The sequence below is a fragment of the Musa acuminata genome, chromosome BXJ2-5, assembly GCF_036884655.1.
Source record: "Musa acuminata AAA Group cultivar baxijiao chromosome BXJ2-5, Cavendish_Baxijiao_AAA, whole genome shotgun sequence".
Taxonomy (NCBI): Eukaryota; Viridiplantae; Streptophyta; class Magnoliopsida; order Zingiberales; family Musaceae; genus Musa; species Musa acuminata.
In genome coordinates, this window is record NC_088342.1 from 12,940,894 (window position 1) to 12,957,796 (window position 16,903).

The 16,903-nt window shown below is 40.7% G+C and overlaps 3 protein-coding genes across 3 annotated transcripts; all 3 read right to left on the minus strand.

The window, feature by feature from the left end:
- Positions 1-1,668: 1,668 nt before the first annotated feature.
- LOC135580737 (uncharacterized) lies at positions 1,669-6,446 on the minus strand. Its single transcript, XM_065108917.1, has 7 exons — positions 6,429-6,446; positions 6,013-6,331; positions 5,630-5,761; positions 3,552-3,901; positions 3,192-3,287; positions 2,298-2,357; positions 1,669-2,199 (listed from the first exon to the last, which is right to left on the minus strand). Exons 1-7 carry the CDS (start codon positions 6,429-6,431, stop codon positions 2,017-2,019), a joined length of 1,143 nt encoding a protein of 380 aa, XP_064964989.1. The 5' UTR covers positions 6,432-6,446; the 3' UTR covers positions 1,669-2,016.
- Positions 6,447-7,503: 1,057 nt separating this feature from the next.
- On the minus strand, positions 7,504-10,616 carry LOC135612526 (expansin-B16-like). Its single transcript, XM_065108919.1, has 4 exons — positions 10,220-10,616; positions 9,602-9,908; positions 8,733-8,862; positions 7,504-7,979 (listed from the first exon to the last, which is right to left on the minus strand). Exons 1-4 carry the CDS (start codon positions 10,380-10,382, stop codon positions 7,785-7,787), a joined length of 795 nt encoding a protein of 264 aa, XP_064964991.1. The 5' UTR covers positions 10,383-10,616; the 3' UTR covers positions 7,504-7,784.
- Positions 10,617-12,711: 2,095 nt separating this feature from the next.
- Positions 12,712-16,252, minus strand: LOC103973277 (clathrin light chain 2). The gene is made up of 3 exons (XM_009387799.3): positions 15,678-16,252; positions 13,595-13,748; positions 12,712-13,483 (listed from the first exon to the last, which is right to left on the minus strand). Exons 1-3 carry the CDS (start codon positions 16,142-16,144, stop codon positions 12,995-12,997), a joined length of 1,110 nt encoding a protein of 369 aa, XP_009386074.2. The 5' UTR covers positions 16,145-16,252; the 3' UTR covers positions 12,712-12,994.
- Between the last annotated feature and the right edge of the window lie 651 nt (positions 16,253-16,903).

The window sequence follows — 16,903 nt, forward strand, 5'->3', positions numbered from 1 at the left end:
AATCGATTTTATCGTACGAGGTTTTTTAAATCGACGTAATTTTTCTGTTGCACTAATTCACCCCCCCCCCCCCTAGTGCCGCTCTTGATCCTAGCAGCAACATCCGATCTCCTTGGCGTAATGTCCGATCTTCTTGGCTCGATGCCCGAATTCATGGACCGAAGCCTTATGTCGACACGTCGATCGATCCTACGACCCGACGTCCAATCTCCTGACATGTTCAACTCCGACCCAACATCCGATTTCTCATGCTTTAATTAATTTACCTCTCTTGATCGAAGCTAGTCCTGCGTCACTGAAAACGTATATTAGATCATAATATTATCAATTTGTTTCATCATCAAAATCCAAGATTCAACATGCAATACCTCAAGAATCAAAATTTTACTTTTTCAAGAAATGCTCGTATGATCGGAAATCCCTTTGTAATCTTCTATGAGCATCCAAATGTGGATTTTAAAAAATCTATCTCCAAATGATTACTCTTGATTTATGAATATCCCTACATCAAAAAAGCCCACCTATATTAATACCACTTGTATAAGTGTTACTTACGTTTCTATCCGACCTTTAGAATGTAACTCTAATAATAACCAACTAATTCACGTCCTATTTAACCTCTCATCGTCGTCTTTGATATTTTTCTTCCTATCACTCCCTTTGATGATCATTCCATTTGATCATCTCATTCTCTTAGTTAGATTTTGACTCATGGTGCTTATGCTTTCCTAAAGAACATTGTTAAAAATGTAAAAAATGGATAGAAGGATTGAATGGTGATGCGAGTCCTATCGGTGCTACCCAAATATATATATATTCTTTTGGGGGAACTCCTATTAAAACACCTTCCTTCATATTTTCTATATAATTATATCATCAACACTTATTCAATTTGTCATTCCATTAAAGACTCCATTAAGTATATTTTTTTGAATTTATTTTTATTAAAATTTTCTTATTCATAATCCAATCCAAAACTTCTCATAAAAAATTGGAACATTTTGACAATTGGCTCCAACGTAGTTCAATCCAAAATTTCTATTACTTTTCGACATTTTGACAATCGACTCCAAATGATCGTGGCTCAACGAAGAGGAAGATCTTGATTCCCCCTCAGCTTCTTTCATTCATTCGTCGTCGGCAAATTATCTTTGGCTCTCGTGGAAGTCCCATAATGATTACAAACATCCATAATCAATCACAGCTTTGCATCCAACGCAAAATCCGAGGGCAATGGTAAGATCTTCTCTCTGCAAACCCAACCCAACACAACATTCCTACACTCGCTTTTTATGATTGTTATATTTTGATCAAGATAACAACATCGGTCTCACCGGTTACTGTTCCTTCAATACCACTTCTCCCACAAAGGCGAAGGCGAAAACATGAGCGGTCCTCCAATGCCTTTAAAAACAATCTCTCACATCTATTCAGGTCAATTCTGACCGCGCAACTTATGCAAATCTCAGTCACTTATAAACCTAACTCGAGATATTATCTAGAAAGTAGTAGACTAAAACATCATCGAAACTATTTTGCACATATTTTAACAAATTTTACAAGACAACTAATCTTTCTTTTTTTTTCTTTGTATGAACTTCTTATCGCCTAATTTATTACTTTATTTCAAAAAAAATACATATTCATTTATATTTTGCAAAAGGAAACTCAATTTAATAGCAGATTTCATTCTACGCATAAAAAAACACCAAAGATATCATCCTCAAAAGGACTACTACACAAACAATCAATGAGAAAGCCCATGCAGTGGAGGAAAGCAAATCGTTGCTCTGAGCTGTGATCTCTGTTATCATGAGAATAATAGACGTCGATCCTAAAGCAACATGATGAACAACTTTCTACAGCAGGCAGTAACATTTATTGAGCTAAATAACTGATGAGTGTAAACAGCCACCTTTTTGTGGTACCCCTTTTGCTGCCTCTTGGTTGTCAAGATAAAAGATCCATACACCTGAATTAAACCTAGCTGGCTTAATGCCCACCTCAGCTTTCCTCCTAAGGATCTGTGGCAGTGCTAGCGGTGTTATGTTGGTGTTCGTAATCCTCAGCTTCATCTTTCATACTTCTCCCAAAGATAAAAGGCTTCGTTCCCATGGTAGTGAACGGCATTAGTCCAAAAGCCCGTGCAGTTTTAATCTCCCTCGCAACTTTCCTCTGAGCTTTGGCACTGATACGAGTCTGCAGAGAAACCATGACGGTAAGTGATAGAAAGAACGGTCATATCATTTCTCTGAAATTCTCGATGGCAAATTATATGAGTGGGATTCAATCTTGACCTTGCTTCTTTTAATTATAATTCCTGCTTCAGTCAGAAAATTTGAGAGGAACCTCACATTCTGCATTGGATCATCCCAGATGTCAGAACAACATAAGAAAAGGCCAATTTAATTAATTTCTAGAAGAAAAAGAATTAAGAGAAACCCAAGACATTCAAAACCAAAGACAGAAAGATTAGTGATGAGATCAGCTGCACAGTGCTACAAACAAAATCAGAAAGAAATTTCTCTCCAAAAACTTTCATAAACTAGGACAGAATTTCCAATGCAAACATATCCAACCTCTTCCAAATAGAAGAGCACTTTACTGTTTGTGATAAATCAACCAGAAAAAAAGATGTCAGATACCTCAGAGTAGATAGATCACACATAGGGACCACATTTCCAAGAATGCTTCATTATCACTGTTATAATATGCTGAAATTACAGATATCTAATGGCGGCAGAAATGCTAAATATCTATTGGAGGCTACTATATTAATAGAACAACTTGAACTAATCAGAGTTTAAGAATATCAATACAAACATATCAGTGTAGCTTTGGTTAAGGGCTCTAGAACTCTGGGTATGAAGTCATTTTTTTTACTAAAATAGTGCACAGTGATGTACCTACGTCAATTCAAAATCTTAACTGTTCAATTTGCTCCATGGAAACATATATAGCCTCAAAATAGGAAGAGTCTGTTAGAGACAAAGTCAATAGAAAATTTATTGGGTATAAAGATATGCGCATATGCACCAATACATTATTTAGAACTTAAAATGTATTATAGTGATAGTGAAAGCAGGTCAATCATATTGTCAGGTTCTGACTCAATGAAGTTGCAAACTACAATGTGATATTAATGCAAATTTTTAAGTATATGAAGAAGCCAAAAAGTATTATGAGCCTACCCTGAAATCAGCTTTCTTCAGAACCTCTTGTGTGGTTGTCTCAAACTCATTTCTTTTGAATCTCTTTTGAACCCCAGGTTTTGTAAGATCAAGATCCTAAATGGAGCCACAGGAAAAAAGTGAGGATGAAAGCATACAAGTAATAATAACAGTTTAAAAGAAAAACTATATGACTCTAATAATATATATCTAGGGTACTAAATAACATATGAACTATATGATTAGCATTCATTTAGATATTTGTTGTCTTGCTACAAAAACAAAAATAGTCATACATAAGATAGCAACCATAGAACTAAAAATAAAAAACTTACTGCCAAGGGAAAAGGCAAAAAAGCTAGCAATTAGAATGCCTCTTACCCTTGTTGTGTAAGTCATACCAGGATAAAATGTCACATCTGGTCTAAATTTATAATTTTCATCGTGTATCTCATCACTAAAAACAAACGTACGAGCTGCTTCCTTCAACTTTTCATCCATACCATCTGACAATGAATTAAAACTATCACTTATACCATCTATGATTCGAGAATCATCACTGTTCAATTTGGAGCCAATGCCAGATCTTCCATGAGCCTTCTCAAGTTTGTCAAGTTTGCGATAAAATGAATCATTTATTTCATTATTGCTTATATCACCAAATAAGCGTCGTTCAAAGTCATCTGAGCTCTCAAATGAATTATCACTGTTTCGGCCAGAATTACCATTATCTGTTTGGACCAGAGAAAGAACAACAGTGTAAACGTTAACACAGAAATAAGACACTGATAGAAAAAAAGATCAAACAAAGTTTTAAATAAAATTGACTGCTAAAATGTTGCCAAATGTACACAAAGCATGTTAATGTCTCTTTTGATAAAACACCTAGGATCTAGAAGTGGCTAAATTTTGTGAATAAGAAATGTTTTCCATTCACAAACAAGTAGGTGCAGCTCTGGAAAAAGATAAAATGAGGAAAGACAACTAAGCATGACATGTTTGAAGGAGACATCTAAATATCCTCGTTAGATGAGGCAAATTGGATAGGATTAGTGGTGTGAGAAAATACAGAAGGAGAAATAAGAATATATTATTAAAACAATAAAAAGAAAGTTCACTACTTTTAGTTTAAGTAGGATGTTTTCCTACCAGAACCCAAGAGAGAAAAAAGATCCACATAGCCAACCCAAACAGTTGAGACATTACAGCTAAAAGTAAGTTTGGAAGTGAAAGAAGCACATCTAATAGGTGGCCATAAAAATTTCAAGAACACAGCCGGAAAGAGCATTACAAAATACAACATTTTTCAGAAATAAAGTAGGGATGTATTTTCAAACAGGTTCTTGTAATTGATTCGTGCCTGCAAAATATAGAATTACCAAACAATGGATCTCGCTGAGAGGTTGTTATCTTTACAATTCACATGACAACAAATTTACGGCCTTCTAAAATGAGAATTCATCAGAATACACTCAGTCCATGGCCGTGTGCTATCCTAAGCTGTTATCATTGCGGCAGTTGTCAGCCGAGAATACAAAACTGCAGAGAATGAATGCACAAAAAATTTATCAATACAAATGCTGCCATGACCTACTCAAGTAGGAGTTTTTGGTTGAAGGGGAAAGCTGATCATGAGCTCTAGCCACCATAACAGTGATGAAAGATTAAGATAATAGTTTGCTATTACGTAACATTTTTTATATTGACCATGCAGCAATGGATAAATGGGTGTATCTTACAAACCAAATTTTTAGAGATCAAAATCATATACGATGTACATACAAAATGGATTACTGAGTAGTGAGACTTTTGATTGGACTTGCATGAATTATAATTCATCAACTGTGATAGCAGAAAATACCAGAAATCAACAGAAGATGCTATGCATGATGCAGATCTCCTAATGGGGCAGGGTTCAATTTTGCAGACAACTAGACTTGTTGACTGAAGCTGTCAGCTCAACAATATGGACTATGGAGCAGAGTCAGAATGTTTAAATTCTGAGATTATGAATTAGACGTCTGCATGAGTTTCTCATCCCATCTCTCATTTAGTGTGACTCGAGAGGAAAGCATCCATGACTTCAACATACTTGGGGATGGCTCATTGGCTGGCATCCAAATTAACCTTGAGTCCATGACAAGATCAACCAAAGGGGCTTAGCAACACTACCTACGAGATATTGGCTCCTCAACTCACTCATCCACTAATGTCCCTGATAAAAAAGAAGACACTTGATTTGCATACCATATGTTCGACATACTTCCCAAAGCAATGACATATCAATTCCATCGCATACATAAAAATTACAATGGTTCATAAGGAACTATAAGCAAATTTTACATAATTAGTATACAACAAACATTGACAAACTCGCTCCAACAGAATTGAGATACAAAGGAAAGGAGGTGCAGAAGAAGTTTATCTAATTGAGGGGGAGAAAGAAAGTAATCAGATACCAGTGCGAAAGGATTGGTGTCTGAAGAAGAGAGGCAGCACTTGTTTGGAGGAGATTAGCCCACACAAGCTAGGCTGACGCAGAAGTTCTTTTTGCAATGCTATCCTTCTCATCATTTGCTTCACGAACGATGCTATCACACTAAGGAGCAAGTTACAGATTGAATACCACAGTGGAGATAATAATCTTAAAAGGCATAAAAACAAACACCCAATGTGCAAGAATCATTACCAAAGAAAAACTTGAGGATAACGAAAATTTTACAGGCAAAAATACAAACATCATTATTACGAACACACACACGTCCGTTACTTGACATAGATTTGCCCCAAAACAAACACAAAAAGCCAGAAAAACAAGACAACACAAAAGCTCACGACTTACCAAGAAGTTCGAAAGGGTAAAGAATGAAGAGGATCGAAGGCCAGAGAGAGAAATAGAGAGGTACAAGGGGAAAGACGAGTTTGAGGAGCACCCGAAAAGCAGGCAGAGGAGGCTCTGGAAGGACGGAGGATACCGCGGCTAGATCGAGGAGGAGGAGGAGGAGGAGGAGGCTCCGGGAGGATGGAGGATACGGCGGCGGCAGCGATGGCGGCGAGATCAAGGAGGAGGCCTGGGGGCAGGCAGCGCACTGGAGCCGGGGGAAGAAGGGTGCGTCGAGCAGCTTCGGCGGCGCGCGAGTCGTTGGTGTATCATCCACGACCTAAATGAAACTCGAGTGCAACCCGGCACCGACCGTGTAAGAGCTTAGTGGTGACATTAAAAGGCCAGAAAGCCCATCAAACTCGGCCCATGCGCACCATGCGGTCCAATTACAATTCCCGACGACGCCAGGATTCCTCCGCCGCCACCCGCATCTCCTTCCTGCCGCCAGGATCCTCATCTCCGCGGGGAGAGGCGAGGAGGGCGGCTGGGCGAAGACGAGGAGGAAGAGGAAGAGGAGGAGGCACCGCCTCTCGTCGCCGAGGGATCGGTGCATCGCCAGATGAGCCGAGGACGAGGGAGCAGCGAAGCAGCCGACTGCTGTTCGTAAGGGAGTGGGAACAGCGAAGCGGAAAAGGAGGCCAGCGGACGGTTGCAGTTGTGGCAGTTGTTTGTTATTATTGGGATAAAAATGATGGCCAGCATTAAACATCTAATTTGATCACTTGATTATTTTTATTTATTTTTACAAAAATTATGATTTAAACATAATTATATCTCACGTCTCTTTTTTATTTTTTTTTGGTTGCATAATTACATTTTTTTTATTTTCAGTTTATTTATAAGTATACTGATTTTAAGAAATATCCTTTGTTTTGGATTTTTTTTTTTAATAAAATTTTTCCCATTACTGTCCCATTTTTTTTAATCTCAAAATAACTCGAGTTGAACAGTCAAAAAGTCTCAGGAGTTAGTATTTTTAAATAAAATTATATCATTTTTTCGAAAGCACTAATAGAAAACATAAAAAAGGGATGACAAGTGGAAAAAGTCTAAATTGAGAAGATTTTTCGGAAATTCGTCTTATATAAGATGAATTTTTTTTTTATCACAAATAACTCCTCTTTTGTAAGTAATGATCAAAGTGTGCGAGAAGTTGCTGTGGTAGCATATCAGAGATGGAGATGGAGCATAGCTTTCACCTCTCCATCCAATGAATTGATGTCTCGACATCCCGAGATGTGCCATCAATCCGTCCCCACCCCATCACAAACAACGCCCCTTGGCTCCCAAAAATACACCATGTGCCATGTCCATGGTGGAGCACAGCGTCAACACAGCAAAAGAATCTAACACCAGCCATGTGACTCCCCCGTCCGCGAAAGCAGGTCACAGGCGCAATAGCCACCAGCCATGACGAAGACGACCCGGTTTTACACCAACCACCAACAGTGAAAGAATCCGTAAAAAGAGAGTTCCAAGGTGACAAGCCACTGAAACAGGACGACGCTCGCTCTCTCTCCCCTTCGGAGAGGGCTACAAAGGGACGCACATTGCTGAGCCCCCATGGCTCCACAACATTTACACACCCACACAGCTTACTTCAGACACACTTCCATAGCCCGCCGGATCGCCTTTGCATTTCCTGCGGGAACACATGTACCAGGCTTGTTCTCAAGGTTTTATTCTTCTTCTGCCATTCATTGATGGCGTACCTTCTTCTTCTTCTTCGATCAAAGGAAGTTAAGGCGAGAGGTGTAGGTGGCCTTGGGAGACCAGTTTCTTGGAATCACGTCCCGGGCTGAGAGGGTCCTTTGGGTGGTCAATGTGGTGAGCTTCACTGAGAATGGCCCCTGCAGAGGCCCCCCAATGATGCACCAACTCGCTCCCCACACGTGCTTCATCTCTAGCCACTTCATGGAATTTGCCTGCAAGAGAAATATGCACTTAACTGCAAAAGAAATGGATCAGTTCTTGACCGGACAGGGAGGAGCCTTTCCAACCTTCCAATGTAATGAGGAATCGGTGACCGAGAAATATGAATCCTAAAAAGTGGGATCAAGAGTGCTACCTGCAACTTTAGCTCCAAAGAGGGGAAGAATAAAGAGCTTTAGTTGCATCAATTCTTGTCTTAAAGTTGTGAGTGCATTCATCAATCAGGTTTTGGCCCACAACACTAACAACAAGAAAGTTCTTCTAAGATTCTTAGCATTATTATACTTATCACTCTCCTCTAAGACAACGACAACCATTCATCACTGCAAGATCTACAGTCATGTCAGACAAATAGCAGAATCCTTGATGAAATCTTATCTTCATAAATAAAACTACAACTTATGAGCTACTGATGATGGATTGGATTTGCCCGGTCAACACAACTCCTATTTTCTTCAAAGATGATAAATAGGCAGACCAACTTGTGGCAGACAGGCAAACCAGACACTGGGACATTTGTTTGGGCTTTATTGTTTAGATAAATGTTACTTTTACAACCATAAAAAGAGGAGGATAAATTGCAGCAAAACTCCTAGAGCAGAGCTGTTCTTTCACCTAAACATTTTAGCTACAAACAGATTGTGGAACAAACTGCATCATTTCCATCTGTGCCGGTTCATGTAGGAGAAGCGTCAAACTACAACTTAGATAAGAACATAAAGCAGATATAAGGTAGGAAATTGTACTTGTTTTATATGCATGGATCCGATATCTCCATCGTCACCCTCAAACTCCACAAGAAGAGAGAGCCAAAAGTTCGTGGAACCTTCGTTTACATGAAACGCGATATTCTTTCCCGGGTACTTGCATGGAGTCCTGAAAAATACAACATTCGAAGATAAATTTTTGATCCAACTATATTTGCTAATGTAAGAATTAAATCACATGATGGTGGATTTCCAATATAATCCTCGACTTTGGCTGATGCTCTATGATTTTTCCAGGCTAATTTGGCAATTACTCTGAAAATTCAAGAGATTGGTAGAGCTAAACAGTAAAATCACATGCTTCATAGACTGCTCTGATGAGCATCAAGGAAAGCTTCTGATCCCATTCATCAAACAGAATTAACACAACCTTCTCTATCTGATGATCCCACAACACCGACTTATGATCCAATTTTAGGAGCCGGTTTTAGCAATAAGGACTAATTAGTGCAAGTATTCAGTTCTACAAGGAGCAACATCATTCAGCAATCTTTTTTCATGTTCCAGATCAAATCTTATGCTCTCTATCTCACTCTGCGGTAACTTTTTTAAGTTTAATTTGAGTTCACCAGTAAAAGATTTCTCATAAATTTGGTGATTACTATGTGCATGACTAAGAAAATTGTCAGGAATCTCGATAGCCACCGATCTAATATGCTCAAGTCACACTCACACATATATGAGACAACAAACAATTGCATAAAAATGCCAAAAGCAGTTCCCTGTCTTGTATGATGAACAAAATAAGGGGCGTCCGAAAATGTCGTCTTTTGCACGAAAATGTCGACATTTGCACATAAATGTGGTAAACGGGGTTGTCGTCATCGATGTTTCGATGCTTAGCTTACCTGCGGAATATGACGGAGATCTCGCCACGGTCGCGCAGCTGGCCGGCCTCGCCCGCGACGGCCATGCGGCCGAAAGCAGCGCCGCTGAGGTCGAAATGCGTGTGGCCGGAGGCGCAGTACCCGCCGGGACACTCGTCGGTGACGATGACGGTGACGGCGCGGCGGGAGCAGATGGCGGGGTCGAGGCACCGCACCTTGTAGCAGGCGCCGCAGCCCTCGCCGCCCTTGAACAGCACCGGGCTCACCGCCCCCACCCGCGCCCGCAGCGGCTTCACGTCCACCAGCGTCCCGTACCCGCACGCCCCACCTGCCATCCACGAACCATCACCAAAGCTTTATTTCCATCACAGCACGGAGGCGGCCAAATTAGCACCAAAGGAGGGCGACGGCCAACACGATGAGATACCGTCGTCGCCCTACACACGCAACGCCTTCATCCACCACACCGCTCTTGCCACGCAGCCAGAGTCAAGCGGGACCCGCGAGCAAGCGGGGTGAACACCCAACGGCTACGAAGCCGCCAACGGCTAGAAACGCAAGCTCACGTGCGCGCCCGTCCGATCTTAATCTAATGGTGGCGAGGGGAAGGCGAAGAGGTAGGGAAGGGCGAGAGCTCACCGTCGCTGCCGTCGCCCTCGGCGCTGCCGTACCACGTGGCAGTCGCCGGGTGCCAATGCGGGTCGAAAACCGCAAACGCCTCGCCGGCGTCGAAGAAGAAGAAGAAGAAGAAGCAAAACAAGAACAAAAAGAAGCCGCAGCTGGAGGAGGAGGAAGAAGTCATCGTGAGCTTCTCTCCTCGCTTTTAGGCTTCCAGGAGGCCAAGTATCAGCTCCAGTGTCCGGATCTCGATGTGCAAACGGCCACTGCAGTTTGCCTCACTTATATAGACCAACAAACCCACCTCTCACCACCCCATAAAATATTGCTCATGCTTAACGCCCCAAACTACTGGCAACAAACAGTACTTGGATCTCCAGAGAGAGAGAGAGAGAGAGGCGGGGGCGAGGGAGACAAGCTCAGCAAGTCCCACTGCAGAGGGGGAGTAATTTTGGGTTGCTGCCAATGACGACATGGACGGGACCAGAGTCGATCCGACGCGGGGCCCGTCATGTTGTGCTCCTCCATGTGCACTCCCACGTCGCGTAATTACGAGATTGACCCGGGCACGTATGCGGCTCACTCGGTGTGCCGACAGTGGCTCGACCGTTATAAACCAGGAAACAATTTGGTTCCGTTAGTTAGTTGAAGGGTCAATTCTTACCGAGCTTTTCTTATTAATTTCCATTATAGTGGGCTTATCGAATCCAAGGAGGTATGACGGAGGATATGTCGGCTCTTAATTCCTTATATCAACCTTTTTATTTATTTAATTTCCCTATCACCAAATGGTGGGTGCAACACGTGCCTATCGCAATCTTGAAGATGATGTTTCGTCAGAAATCTTTTATATATATATATATATATATATATATATATATATATATATATACAAATATGTCATTGCACGGTGTTCATATTTGTCTTTACAATATTGTTGATAGCCAATTTTTATTGAAAACACATCACATTTTTAAAGAAATCCGATGGGAATTAACAAATAATGATGGGCAAGTTTCGTGGTCTTGCAATGATTATGGTTGTAAATTTAGCCAGTTAAAGAGGGTATTTTCGTCATGGAATAGTGGGGAACTGCACGACCGAGATGGTCGACACGTCGAGACATGGATACGGTAGCAACGAAAATTTACGAGAATGTCCATGACTTTTGTTCGAAACTTGCAAAGTACCACCACCGGGGAGAGACCAGACGGAAGGAACGGCGGCGTGCTCATGGGATCTGCCGACACTCGGGGCTATAACGGACGGCAGAGATGGCGTGCGCAACGGACCGTTGGTGTCCAATCAAACGGACAAACAACTCGACGCGAGCGAATTGGCCGGTCAGCTGCTGTTTTTAGTGGGTCAAACTCTACAGCAGTCTCTGTACCCGATGATGACGGTAATTATATGTGTATGTTTAATGATTGATGCATGTAATTATTTGGAGGATTAAAATGTCAACGGAGGGCAACTAGTTATGTTCCTCGTGGAGTCAGTACACAGGGTCTGCGTGGGCCTTCTGGAAGTTAATACTGTGGGGCAACCGCTGCATACTACCAGTTTGACTGTGTCGTTGAATGTAATAAAGGTTTCTTCCATTACCGACAGTTGATACAGATTTTGAACGAATTATTATTCATCCTAAAATTTTGAAGTTGTTATATATATATGATGTATATTAAGCTCAATCGGATTAGAATTGAAACATGAAACTGAACCTAAATGTATTTTGCAAATCAATTAAACAGAAAATATTGGTGAAATAAAAAAAGAAAGGATAGAGAGAATTTGAATTCACAACTAGCTCTTCTGATAATACGATAAAGATTTTGATTAAGTTATCATTGTTCTTGAATGTTTAAGCTGTTAAAAAACGGCATATTGGCATGTTCATGCAGAAGTCGCGAGTCATCCATGCTATTAGTTAGCCTCTGTTCTTTGAAGCCATGAAGGCTTCTTCATGTTGACGGGTGACAGACAAAATAATGGCTGTTGAAGAAGGGGGGGGGGAAAGAGTAGGAAAGAAACAGGGAGACGTAGTAGCCAGAAATGTGCCAGTGGCGATGTCTTTAAGCACGCAGGTCCAGCTCTAGATCAAAATTTAAGAACTTGTTAATACTCCATTATTTTGTATCTGTTACATAACTCATAAAATCTCCTTGATCATAGCATCTTTAAGCAATTTGGAAGCTGTAAATTCTATAAATATAATAGCAAACAACTTTTGTATAGGTATGTTGGACAAACTTGTTTCTCGGAATCTTGGACACATCTCTAGATCAAACAATCTCTTTCTGCTAGGACCAAATAAAAGCAAGTGATTCCAGCCTTGTTGGATAAATTTGATTTCGTCTGGCATTTTAACCTGCAGAAAGTTGCAAAAAGTTAGCTTCGAGTATATTTAACTGCTGCTGATCATAAGATGCAGCTTTTGTGCAGGAGGCTCTCATTTTATCAGATAAAACACTTCATCACAGTACAACTGACAATGGAACTCAACAAACAAAAGATCACAGAAGATGCCCTCAGTATTAGGCACAGGAGTTAATAATCAAAAGTCGAAGCATTTTACTGAGACCAACATGTCCAATAGACCAAAATTATCACAAAACTTCAAAGAAAAGGATTGTTGTGCTGCTAAGCAATTTCCATGCCCAACTCAATAAAAGATGGACTACCATACCGAATCAAAGTACTCCTACAACCAGATTGAACCTCGATACTTTATTTTAGAGAATGAATCAAGTCAACTGTTCGAGCCAGATAAGTAAAACTCAACAAAGTGCTGTGGAATCAAGCATCAGATGATGGCTCCGGTGCCTTGTCTGCTTGCTCTTCTACCTGGGGGTTTTCTCCCTTTGGTGAGCCAGTAGTGCCATTAGCTTTGGCATCCTCCGCTGGTGTTGCTAGCTGTTTTTCTACAGCAGCAGTACCACCACCACCATCTTTGGCATGCTTAGCTGGTGAAGCGGGCTGTTTGCCTGTAGCAGTAGCACCAACTTTGGCACCTTTGGCTGGTTCTGGTGCAGGTGGTGGTGGAGGTTTCATGTGTGGTGGGGGAGTATGTTTCAACTTGACCAATATCTGGCGCATCCTAGAGATATCGGTGGGCTTCCCAGGCTTAGGACCCTGGATAACAGCGATTGAAGGTTTCTTCTCCTGCTCTTTCTTCCCTCTCCTCTTCTCAATGTTGGCTATCTCATGAGGGATAAGCTCTGCAATTGCTTTCCAGTATTGTTTATCTACATTTGCATGGAACTTCTCCTGGTTGGCTAGATATAGCTGATCACAGACAAAAGAAAACTGCTTAGAGGACTTCCGATCATAAATATAGCAAATCTTAAAAAGCAACTAAATAGAGGGACCAAAAGGTGCAAGAAGAATTATTTTAACCTTTTCTCTTTCTCTGTTCTGTGTCTTGTTTGTTTCACAGTTCAATTTCCTTTTCTCATAAAAAGCTCGTTTGTATTCTTCAGCTTCAGCGATAATCTCGTTTCTACGCTCTTTTTCCTTTCTCTCTTTCTCCTCAAGTTCAATGGCATTTTGGCTGCATGTTTGACATATTACCGAAACAACTTGAAACAACAGCATCAAGAATTCTAAAATAGAGTATTAAGAGTATGCATCGAAGACCATTCTCAAGAACTTCTAGAGCATGTTCGTTTCGATATGAAAATAACCACATTAAGTTATCCTAAACCAGTTATGTTAACCTTAGAGGGTTATTTTAACAATTTAACTTGATAGTCCTGACAAAACGCATGCATGGAAATCATGAAAAAATGAATCATGTTTGACAACAAGCAATACATATGCAAGAATTCAGAATTGACTAGTTTACAACAATATATGTCAGTCAAAATTAGTGGTTGCAGTAATGTCGTCAGAAAGGTCAGCAGACAAACAAACAGAAAAGTAAGGTCCAAAAGGTAAAGATTATACATTGTTGTGAAGTTTCTAAGTGAAACGTGACCTATCAACAGAAAAGAAAATACATCTTAAACCATTTATTTGTATGATCTTTAAGCGAAAAAAATCTTTATTATGGATGTCTAACAGAATAGCAATATAGTTAGATTAGAAACAGCTAGAGAAGTCAGATATGTCTGTCCAACTATTAGGAAGCATCTAAGAGACTTCCACTGACACTGAACACCTTAAACCATCTAATAGAACTGATAACAGCAAGCACAGCCAGAAAGCACCTTAAACCATCTAGGAGATGCCCACTGACACCTCAAAAGGGGAAAGCAAAAGATCATGAAGAGCTTTGCCAGCTCTACCAACCCTTTATGGCAGGTAGGCACATAAAGAATAATAAGCAATGTAAAATCTTATTAGTCACAAGTATGTTCCTTGTTATATTTACAAGAAAAATCCAGTAAGCAGAATCCTGGTTAGGCGTGTCAGATAAGACATCATGTCTACATGATGAAAGCTGCAATTTACAGAAAGAAAGATTGTCATGGTTGCAATTGAGGATTGGTAGAAAAGGTTGTCTAAAAAAATAAAGCATCTTCGGACTCAGTTTGAAGTAGTCAAAATTCAACATTGAGAACATAGCTTTTTTCTATTTTCAGGAGAAGATTGAGAACAGAATTAAATGCAACAACAAGTTCTTTTCGGTTTCAAGACCAGGCCTTATCCAGAATCCTTTCGGACCAAAAGGACTTTTGGACCCTAAGGTGATCTGAAGAGAGCCTAAAGCTTGGATTTTGAAAATTATGCGAAGTTCCTATTCCTTTTAACAGATTTTGGACAAGGACAGTATGTGGCACACGATTGGAAAAGAGAAAAGATGGGAAGCTTACAAAAGATGACAAATCAGAATATATATTTTCAAGTACCATACTATAATAGTAAAGGTCTAATTTGCTCTAGATAAAACTCGATACTGGCAGAAGATCCATGTAGCTGGTCATAATTAAATGGGACAGTACATCATGTTGTCGTATTTATCAATGAAAAGAATCTCAGAACTTGGAAAAAACTGATAAATTTGGTACAAAGTTTGAAAACAGAAAAATAGTAGCGATTCCTCACATTGATAAAACCAATAAAAGAAACAGATCCAAAGACAATTTGGTGAGAATGATTGTAGAAAAATTGTCTGAATTAAAATCCAATTGAAAAGACTAACCCTGGCTGAAAAAATAAAAAGTAGTTCAATCAAACTTCAGATCACAACGACTATAACAAGAAGAAACCTTTATCTCGAATTGACGCGAATATATAATTATTAATCAGAAAGATATCTGACCTTAAATAAGGGAATTAAATAAGCAGAGATCAATGCACCAAAGAGAACCAAGCAATCAAACTAGAAGAGAACCTATAAGCATGTATAGCATCATGCAATTAGATCTATCATTCTAAAATAACTTCCAGTAACCCCAATTTCATGAAACAACTAAGTCAACGCAATTAGAACATAGGCAATAGAATGAAGCTTCGATCTAAAAGACCAGAGGCTCACCGGCGCCACTCGCGGAGGAGGAAACCCTCCTCCCGCATCTGATCCGGTTCAGGAAGGAGCGGCCCGTCCGTGGTGAAGATCTCGCCGTTCTCCTCCCCCCCGTTGGCCACTTCGTCAGCCTCCGGCATCACGAACGGCGAGGGCGAGGACGAAAAACCGTAACCCTCCGGCGAGGCCGACATGCTCCCGCCGCCGTCATGGTGGATGGGGACGTCCTCCGGCTGGAACCCGTACCCTCCTCCGCGGTCGGCGGAGGCGGCGCCGGGGAACATGTCGTCGCTGGCTGGGTCCTTGGCGTGTTCGCCAGCGGCGAAGGAGGAGTACGCGTCGTAGCGCTGGGAGGGGAGGCGGGGGTCGTAGCCGAGGTACCCGTCGTCGAAGGGGCGGGCGGTGGCGGACGCGGGCGCCACGGCCGCCTCCTCCTGCACGCCGCCGTTGCTGAACTCGGTGTCGAACTCGGACGACATCTCTCCGATGGCGCTCTCTCTTCCCCTTTCTCTACCTCCTCCGTTTACTTGATATGGGTTGTTATTGTCTCTTCTCCTGCGAGATCGGTCGAAGAGGAAGGTCGTTTGGCGATGGTTTGACTGCAATTTTATGCTGTTTCGAAATGACCAGTTTGCCCTTCAGGGGGAAGGAGACGAAATCATGCGCGAATAGGATGACACTTGGCACGAAAGATCAAATTTCATTGTCAACAAATTTATTATTTAAAGAACACGTGCCTCGAAAGGGGAGAACCAAAAGGCTAATTGTTTATATTAAACATTTGAGGAAAATATATAATTAAACATTTATAATAACAATTTACACTATGAGGAGAAGATTTTGCATGAGAACAAAACTCATTTAATTTTTATTAATAAAAAATACATAACCTTTTTTTCATAATGTATATGAAAATTGAAGAAGTTTCCGATGTTCAGGAGAAGTTTCTTATAAGTTGGATTGGACAATCCTGGACCTACAAATTTTGAGAAAACTCAGTTCCCAAACATGGATCAAATCATGCTATTTTAGCAGAATTAGTATCGTGGAGCTTTATCATGCACTTTTGTTGGATTAATCATATAAAAACAAGAAGAGATGCAATGTCTATAAACAAACTAACATGTTGGTTAGTGCACTATTATTTAACTCTCTAATCTCATAAATATTATAATGAGCGAAGCTCAGACATCATTCTGATCTCGACTTTAGTTAAATATGAAATAGAAAAATCATAA